The sequence below is a fragment of the Mandrillus leucophaeus genome, unplaced genomic scaffold (assembly GCF_000951045.1).
Source record: "Mandrillus leucophaeus isolate KB7577 unplaced genomic scaffold, Mleu.le_1.0 Scaffold180, whole genome shotgun sequence".
Taxonomy (NCBI): Eukaryota; Metazoa; Chordata; class Mammalia; order Primates; family Cercopithecidae; genus Mandrillus; species Mandrillus leucophaeus.
The window spans coordinates 1374489-1384267 of NW_012101810.1; the positions used below are offsets into that span (position 1 = coordinate 1374489).

General features: G+C 59.4%; 1 protein-coding gene across 1 annotated transcript in view; it reads left to right on the forward strand.

Moving 5' to 3' along the window:
• Nucleotides 1-9779, forward strand: part of LOC105537864 (chromosome unknown open reading frame, human C7orf50) — a 139789-nt gene that overhangs the window by 128395 nt on the left and 1615 nt on the right. The window contains exons 3-4 of the mRNA XM_011977565.1: nt 1136-1329; nt 8061-8142. Coding sequence (XP_011832955.1) covers nt 1136-1329; nt 8061-8142 — 276 coding nt within the window. The remainder of the gene's footprint in view (nt 1-1135; nt 1330-8060; nt 8143-9779) is intronic.

The window sequence follows — 9779 nt, forward strand, 5'->3', positions numbered from 1 at the left end:
GGGTGTATGTGGGTGTGGGTGTATGTGGGTGTGGGTGTGTGTGGGTGTGGTATGTGGGTGGGTGGGTGTAGTGTGGGTGGGTGTATGTCGGTGTGGGTGTGTTTGTGGATGTGTGTGAGTCGGTGTGGGAACATGGGTGAGGGATGGGGGCTGTGTTTGGCTGTCAGGGGTGAGTCTGTGAATGTGTGTCTGTGTTGGGGGGTGGGTTGCATATATAACTGTTGGTGGGGGGGCCTTGCCTCACTTTACTTTGCTCTCCCTGGGGTGGGATGCACAGGTGTGGGCTGTACGTGCCCAGCCTCCCTTCCTGGAAGCCCTGGCTCGTGGTGGGCGGTGCCTGGTTCTGATTCCCACGCCCCAAACCATTTCCCTGGGCTCGTGGCCTTGCCCAGAGTCTACACTGATGTTCTGACTTTTTCCAGGAAAGATGAAGCGTGTGAACAGTAGCTGGGGTCACCTCGTGGTCACCCTGTGGCCCAGCTGCCCCGGCTCTGACGCTTTGCGCCATCCACTTCTTTTGTTAATTAGGGGAAGGTGGGCAAGACGGAGGGCCTGTGCTTTCCTGGCAAGATGTGGCTGGAGACACATTGTCACAGCGGGCCCTCTCCCTCCCTCTGGGGTCCTGGTCGCCCTCCCTGTCCCCAGCCTGCAGCCCAGGCGGAGCCAGGTGGCCAGTGACCTGCCCGAAAGCAGCAGGCCCCAAGCACCGACCTCGGGATTTGGGTCATGTCCCGGGCCAGCGCCTGGCTTGTGTGATAACAGGCACAGGCAGGCCTTCACCCCTCCCTGCGGACCGGCCCAGATCTTCCCACGCCCTGCGGGGTGGGGCAGGGCCTCACAGAGCTTCTAGAGGCAAGAGTCTGTGGGAGGTGGATGGGGGTGGGGAAGGGGCCTCTGGGCCGTTAGCCCTGGCACCTGGCGCCTGCCCGCGGGACTGGCCATCCTCACGTGACCCGGCTATCTCTTTGTTGTAGCACAGGCTGAACAGGATGGTGTCGACCAGGGCCGGGCCTGGTGCTTGGGAACAGAGCCTTTGCCACTACCAAGGCGAGGGTGGGCTCGGGAAGCCGCAGGCAGCGCACCTGTCTCTGGCTACCCTCCATTTCCAAAGCCTAATGTGTTCCTTGATTTTCAGGGAGGAGCTGTGCTCAGGCCTGTGCCGGACGCAGAGCTGGAGCTGTCCCCAGAAGAGCAGAGGGTCCTGGAAAGGAAGCTGAAAAAGGAACGGAGGAAAGAGGAGAGGCAGCGTCTGCGGGAGGCAGGCCTTGCAGCCCATCACCCGCCTGCCAGGCGCTCGGGAGCTGAGCTGGCCCTGGACTACCTCTGCGCGTAAGCGGCCCTGCCCCACATAGTTTTGTCCCAGGCATGTGTCTCCACCCTTGCCCGAGGGGGTCGCAGCCTTCACCCGCACACACTGTGTGGAAGGTTCTAGAGTAGTGGGGCATTAGCATTCATGCCAGACCTGTGCTGCCGCCACTGACTTTTCTGTCTGAATGGCTCAGAGCCTTCAGGAACTTTCAGGGGCGGCAGCAGAGCTGCCACCTGTGCAGGGGTTGCCCGAAACTGTGCTCTTAGAAATGAGTCCGATGGTGAACCTCGTCCCAGCCATGCTCACCGCAGGAAGAATCCAAGCCTGGGTGCTCCTTGGATGCGGGGGTGAGGAGGAGGGAACTCGGGGTGGCCTTCAGCCCTCACTCACAGTGACAGGAGGTGCCATTGCCTCCCGAGAGCGGGGAGACGGGGATCGTGAGGTGCCAGGCTCAGGACGCCATCTCCCTGGCTGCCTGCGACGTTGCTGGGTGGATGATGCAGGATTGCAGGGGTCAGAGGCTTTGGCGTGGGCTCCACAGCCTTGCGGGCCGTGGCCACCTCCCCGGTGCTCACCAGCACAGGCTGCTGCCCGTTTCTGTCCGCTCCGTCGGTCTCCCTGAGTGCTGGACTGCGCCTAGAGTAAGGAATGTCACAGCGTCTGTGTGGCTGGCTTTCTCAGAGACAAGAACTGGGTCTGGTCCCTGTGATGGGGTCACCCTGAGGGGCAGGGGGTCCTGTGGGGGGTGCTGGCTCTGCCCAGGAGGACCGACTCCAGCCGCACCTCTGTGGGAGCCCCTCAGAGAGACGACGCCCGGTGCACCTGTGCAGCTGGCAGAATGAACAGCGGGGCTTGCATGGATGTGCACACTGCATGCACACATGTGTGTTGTGTATACTGCGTGTGTGCACTTGTGTGTGCATGTGTATACGTGTGTTGTATATACGTGCATGTGCACATGTGTATATGTGTGCGCATGTGTATACGTGTGTGCGCGCATGTATATGTATTGTGAATACGTGTGTGCATGTGTACGTGTGTGCATGTGTTGTGTATACGTGTGTGCGTGTGTGTACACATGTGTATATGTATGCACGCATGCGCATGTATGTGTTGTGTATATGTGTGTACGTGTGTTGTTATACGTGTGTGCGCATGTGCTTATGTGTGTTGTGTGTGTGCATGCGCTTATACGTGTATTGTGCATATGTGTGCGAGCGTGTGTATACGTGTGTGCATGTATATACGTGTTATGTATACATGTGTGCATATGTACGTGTGTGCATATATACGTGTGTGCATGTGTGTATATGCATGTGTGCGCGCATGTGTATACGTGTGTTGTATAACCATGTGTGCATGTGTGTTTATATGTGTGTGTGTGTGTGGACGTGTGTGTTGTGTGTGCATCCCCAGGACGGCCTTCCACCTGCAGGAGAGGGGCTCTTGGCCACCCTGCACCAGGCTCAGCGCTGGGCTCAGGAAATGGGGAAGGGGGGTGAGCCTCCTGCTTCTCAAAGCTTAGGCTGCCTTGGAGGGTTGCAGAAGGAGCTCAGCCATAGCGTTGGGTGAATCCGGCTGGAACCAGTTGAGTCATCATGGGTCTCTGCACCAGTCAGTTCTCTGGAGCCTTAGCTTCCCCCTCCCTGGGGAACGTGGGGCTGAGGCCAGGTGCCTAGGGCTACCCCAAGAGCTCTTTCCTGCTCCGAGAATGTGCGTGGCCCAGGGGATAGTGCTGGCTGTGGTGTGAGGCCGCTGCCTCCTGTACCCACTCTTGCTTCTCGGCAGGCAGGGCCACAGGCCACCTCAGGGTCAGTCGCTGTAGACAGGGGGCTTTGGAGGCCGTTGGTACAGCGCCTTGAGCCCAGGTGTGGGTGGGGTGTGGGCTGGACAGAGGAGTGGCTGGACACAGGCCTGGAAGGCGCCAGCCACAGGAATGGACCGTGGGCTCCCTGTGGGAGGCAGAGGGCGACTGGGGCCTGCGGCTGTGCCACCTGCGCCCTTCCTGTTTCCACCAGCAGGTGACTCTGTTCTGGACCTGCCCTGACGCCTGGGGCGAGCGGGGAGCAGAGGTGGGCGGGGTTTGTCCTCCTTCCTCCCCGCGTCTGTCGGCGCCTTCGGCTGCTCTCAGTGTGGGCTCTGTTAGCACGAGGGGGACGTTGGGGACGTGGGCAGGAGGGGGGACCAGCCGCTCCACAGCATGGTTGCCACTCCCTGGTCTTCACCCTGGGGGTGCCCTGGCTCCCCTTCCATGATCGCACACCCTCCGAGCTCCCCACAGGAACGTCCTGGGTGCCTGGGAACCCGCCCTGCTCCCATCCTCAGCCTCACCCTCCTCTCACCCTCTGGGACCTTCCCGTGGTCCCCTCGTGCTACTCGCAACCCTGAAGCAGCAAGTCCTGTGCGGAGGCGCTGTGTCCTGGATGTGGGAGGAGGGGGGACCCTTACTCCCGAAAAACAAAGCAGCCCCTTCCCAGGCGCGCCACACACCAGGGGGCCAGCCACAGACACGGGCACCCAGGCAGGAGCTTGTCCTCTTTCCTGGGGGTCTCCAAGGGCGCCCGCAAGCCCAGCCGCATCTGCTGCCAGATCACAGCCCACGTGGATGTGTGGGGCCCACGGTATCCCTGGCAACTCAGGGTTTTCCAAAGAGAGGAAGCCAAGGGATTCCCACAAGGGAATGCCCTTAGCCTGGAGGCTGCTGGGGACCATCAGCCACACCACGGCTGGCCCACCACAGAGCCCCCAGCACAGGGGCAGAGGTGAAGGTAGATGCCCCTGAGTTGTCCTCCCCCTGCAGAGGCCCTGGGCTGGCACTCAGGAAGGACGTGCTGGCCGCCGTGGCCCGTGGCCATCTTATGGGCTTTCTTATGGGCTTTCCACGAGGGGTTCCTCCTGGAAGCAAAGCCATCTGCGGCCAGGTGGGCTCTGTGCGGAGGACACCCCGAATTGTTCTGGTGAGCTCTCGTGGTGGAGCGTTTCCTCTCATCTCTCTGGGGGTGCCCCACCCATTCCAGGATGCCTTGGGGGTCTCCCCTCCAGATCCCCCGAAGGCTCTGTCCCCCCAGACACGTGGACCCAGCACCCGTGGGGTCTTCCATGTCCCATCCCTAGAACCCAGGTCGCAGGCTGGGCAGCGTCTGCACACAGTGACCTTGGCCTGTGACCGGTGGCCATACCCTGGGCTGTTCTTGGCATCTCAAGGGTTCAGTTCCTCTGCAGCCTTCCTGGGGTACTACTGGCTTTGTGTGGAGCTGGGACTGGTGGGAGCTGCGCAGCAGGGCTAGGGTGGGGGATTGTGGCCGTTGTGTGCTATTTCCCTGGGCTGTGACTGTCCCCTCATTTCCCTAGCAGGGGCCCTGGACTTGGTCGCCCAGCTCGGAGCCATGTTGCTCTGGCCTTGCATGGTTGGAAGCGGGGGAGTGCTGGGGTCAGTCCCTCTGCTTTCCGTGGGCCTCTGGGCTGCGGGGTCCACTGTGGTAGTTACATGGCTGTCAGCAGGAAGCCTGCTCCTTCTTAAAGAGAAAGAAGAGTTTATATGTTTAACACGGAAAGTTGAAGGTTTATTTTCCATATGGCTGAAAGAAGTAAACCAGCATGCCTCAGGGCCTCAGCCACGACTCCACGACTGCTGGGTGTTCACATTGGGGGCGGGTGGCGAGGTGACAGCTGCCTCCCAGGTCCCTGCAGGCTTGAGCTCGCTGTTCTCAGGGGCCAACCCCCTGTCTGGGTCTGCTCGAGGCAGGAAGTGGTGCCCCCACAGGAGAGAGAGGAGCTGGGACCCGGGCCGCACGGATCCAGCCGGAACAGGGTCCCCCACTCACCTGCGGAGGGATGAGAGCAAGTCACTCCGGCCGTGGGGCAGCCCAAGCCCACCTTCCTCAGGCCCCCCACGGAGCCCAGCACAGCATGGCATTTTAGCCTCCTTGCAGCCTGTGGCCTCTGGGCCTGGAACCCTGGAATGAAAGGCCAGAGTAGAGGCCAAACGATCCCATCAGTGGGGCTTAGGAGATACTTCTTGGGGTCCTTCCCTACCCAGGCCCACTGCCTTGCTGCTGAGGGACAGCCCAGCTCCAGTATCGGAGGAGCAGCCAACCCATGAGACCCGGCCCCTGCCTGTGCCAGCCCCGCTCAGGCCTTTGTGGTGTTTGGGTTGTCAACTCGCCCCGGTCGGCAGTTCCTGCTGCCGTTACGAGCACGTGGACGCTGTGGCTGTGGGCCGGCTTCAAATGCTGTCTCAGCAGAGAACCTCTCTGTTTTCTTTTGGAAGGGGGTTCAGCAAGAAGCCCCCGCTTTTTGTGGGGGTTTTTTTGTTTGTTTTGAGATGGAGTCTCGCTCTGTCACCAGGCTGGAGTGCAATGGTGCAATCTCAGCTCACTGCAACCTCCGCCTCCCAGGTTCAAGCGATTCTCCTGCCTCAGCCTCCCGAGTAGCTGGGATTACAGGCGTGTGCCACCCACACCTGGCTAATTTTTTGTATTTTTAGTAGAGACAGGGTTTCAGCATATTAACCAAGATGGTCTCAGTCTCCTGACATCATGATCCGCCCGCCTCAGCCTCCCAAAGTACTCAGCTTACAGGCGTGGGCCACTGCGCCTGGCTGCCCCCGCTTTTTGTTTTTTAAGCCCAGTGGGCTAACAGGGACTCTGGTTCTCCACCCAGCTGGTGAGTACCACAGGGGAGGAGGCCCTTCTCTCTGGGCTGCTGTAGACAGATGACCCTGCAGTGGCTGTGGCCCCTGCTGTGCTGGGGACAAGGGACTTCTCTCTGGCTGTTCTCTTTCCTTTTCCAAGATGGGGCTTCCTGTCTCCTGCCCCACCTAGGCAGAGAGAAAGAGGATTGTGTCCTGTGAACTGTGCAGCTGCACAGGGACCGGTCCCCAGGGTGAGTGGCAGAGGCGGCCATCACTCAGGAGGCCTCGCCCAGCGTTGTGGGACACTGAGCGACACTGAGCCTCTCTCCTGCCCTTCGCTGTGTCTGTTCCCCCAGTGACGAGGCCAAGAGCGGGACGGTTTATCTTCAGTGACCAGGGAGACGGGCTCCGCTTGAAGCCTGCCTGGGCTGGGTGAGAGAGAGGCACCCTTGGTTCAGGGCCATGGGCAGCAGTGCTGTGGCCTCGGGCCGCATGGAAGGGCAGTGTGCAGGGCAGCTGTGATTGACTCACCGTGCGTGGGCTCCGGTAACACCCGTGAAGTGGGGTCACTGCTCCAGGTTCCCAAGGAGGAAATAGGCTGGTGGAAGCAGCAGCTCAAGGTGGGGGAGTTAGAAGGTGGCAGAGCTGAGACGCCAACTCCTGCCCTGCAGCCGGGAAGCAGCCCCCAGCAGGCAGACGCCATGGCCTGGCTGGCCCGGGTGCACCTCACAGGGGCCCATGCTGGCCGGATTGGACATCCGGGGATCAGACCACGTGGGGCTGTCTAAAAGGAAAGGAACTAAAGTTAAACCTCCCTGGAGGCTCCTCTCATCACGCAGGAACCCTGTGTCAGTGCACATGGGGCTGGTGTGTCACCTAGCAGGTACACAGCTGGTTCTTCACCCACAGGACTCCATACCCGCAGGAATCCCCACCTGCAGGATTCCCCACCACAGGACTCCCCTCCCATAGGACTCCACCCACCCACAGGACTCCACCCACCCACAGGACTCCACCCACCCACAGGACTCCCCACCCCCAGGACTCCTCTCACCCACAGGACTCCCAACCCACAGGGTTCCCCTCACCCACAGGACGCCCCACACCCACCCACAGGACTCCCCACCCCCAGGACTCCTCTCACCCACAGGACTCCCAACCCACAGGGTTCCCCTCACCCACAGGACGCCCCACCCACAGGACTCCACCCACCCACAGGACTCCCCACCCCCAGGACTCCTCTCACCCACAGGACTCCCAACCCACAGGGTTCCCCTCACCCACAGGACGCCCCACTCACAGGACTCCACCCACCCACGGGACTCCCCACCCACAGAACCCCACTCACCCACATGGCAGTGAGGACAGGCGGGCTGGGCAGTGCTCACAACAGGCTCAGGGCCCTCGCCTGTGCTGAGCCTGCAGTCTTCAGACCTCGGCCTGCACATTGATGGAGGCATCTGGGCTTGGCTGCCCTGCCTGACCCTGGAAACACGTGTCTGGGAGGAGGTCTCTGGACTAAACCCTGCCTGGCCCTGCCCTAGCCACAGCGCCGGCTTCGCTCCGTCCGGCAGCTGCCTGATGTCCACAGGCCCCAGTGCAGGAGCAAGGTGGGGGCAGGGCGGTTGTGGCCCCAGGGAGCCGCCCCTCTGGCAGCCGGGAGCTGCTCATCCCCAGGCCCACTGCCCCCTTGTGAGGGCCTGGACTCAGGAGTGTTCCTCACCGTCTTCCCATTTTCATACGGAAAGTACATCGTCAATTAAGGTGCTCCCTTTCCTCCCAGAGAAATTCGTTTCATCCTCCCTCCCCTGTAAAATCCGTGTGACCCATGGGGCGGGGGAGCCCCTGGGGACTTGGGGGGAGTCGTGAGCCGTGGGGTGGCCACGGTAAGAGTGGCGTCCACGAGCTTCCTGGGCAGGCGGCAGCAGGGCCTAGGGTTGTGGCTCCTCACCTTGGGCAGGGGAGGGGCTCCAAAAACCCCCTTCACCCGGGGCCTTGGTGTTTAGCGCCTGGTGGGGCTCTGTCTCCTGAGATGAGGCGTCCCAGATCTGTCAGGGCAGACAGGCACCCAGGAGTCTTCTGCCCAGCACCCTGAGATGTTTGTCTTCCTTTCCCTAGATGGTCCCAAAAGCACAAGAACTGGAGGTTTCAGAAGACAAGGCAGACGTGGCTCCTGCTCCACATGTATGACAGAGACAAGGTGTGTGCACGGCAGGGCGGGCGCGTCTCCCGGGGGCTGAGGTCTGTGCACACTGGGGCCCTGACAGTGGAAGCCACAGTCTGAAAGGGCCACCCTCAGGGCCCGCTGCAGGGAAGGTCTCCTGGTGCCCTTGTTCTAAGAGAGCTGCGTTGCCTCCTCCAGGAGCCCCATCGCCGGCCTTCAGGACAGAAACCAACACAGGACGACCTTAGGGAGGCCACCTGCCCTTGTGCATGTGTGCCCGTGATGTGTGTCTACACATGAGTGTGTACATGTGATGTGTCTATACATGTGTGTGACGTGCGTCTACACATGCGTGTGTACGTGTGACGTGAGTCTACACGTGTGTGATGTGTCTGCACATGGATGTGTACGTGTGGCGTGAGTCTGCATGTTTGTGGTGTGTGTCTGCACATGTGTATGTGTGACACGTCTGCATGTGCGTGTGGATGTGTGTCTGCACATGCATGTGTACGTGTGACGTGAGTCTGCACGTGTGTAATGTGTCTGCACGTGTGTGTATGTGTGACACATGTCTGCACATGCGTGTGTGCATGTGACGCATGTCTGCACATGCAAGTGTGGGCAGCTGTCCTTTTCAGGGGCAGGATGTGAGATGGGGTTTCACAGAATGAAACGAGACAGATTCTGAACTAAACCCAGCTGCTGGGAGGTGGGCTGGAGCTGCCCGTGTCCTTTGAGGCTGGCGGAGCCCACGGTTCTGCCTTGCCAGCTCTCCTGCGTCCATGTTACTAGAGACCAGGCTTTGCGTGCTCTGTGCATGTGAGCTGAGGGCAGGGCGCGGTTTTCTCTTGCCATGCCTGTGTTTGCAGACTCTCAGAGCGGGGCAGGCCCACTGGCCCCACTCACAGCCCTGGGACATTCCAGGCATAGCCTGCGGCCGCTTTCATTATTTTGTTGATGTTGGTTTTTTGTGGGTATTTTTGAGACAGGGTCCCGCCCAGGCTGGAGTGCAGTGACGTGATCACAGTTCACTGCAGCCTCAACCTCCTGGGCTCAAGCCATTCTCTCTCCTCAAAGTCAGAGGACATGTGCATCCCGATTGTAAACCCTACTGCATGCTCCTGTCATCATGACACTGGGGTGGGCACAAAGCTGGAAGTAGAAGTGACTGGAACAGCCTGGGGAGCCTGGAAACCCTCAGGCCCAGGGCAGCTGATTCCAGCACGTGGGCCAAGCCCATTCCACGTGGAGGAAACTTCTCAACAGAGCCCAGGACAACTGGGTTTCCACGTTTGGCTTTGTTTTTTTTAACCGAAGTTTACATGGTTTTATTTATATGTTACTATTACCAAAAGTAAACTTTATACAAAAATTTTTATACAGAAAAATAATCCTTGGTTAGGCAAAGCCATTTATATGTGTGTATACACACACACACACACAAAGTATCTTACACTGTCATAAACATATTTTATAAACACACAAATGTGCATTTTACTTATCCGTTTTTATTCCACATGTATTGTAACCGTACATATTTACAAATATGCTAATACTTAATGCATGCGGCCCCCAGCGTCACACCATATGCAAAAATTAACTCAAAATGGATGAAAGACTTAAATTTAAGAGCTAAAACCAAAACTGTTACATGAAAACCTAAGAGTCCATTT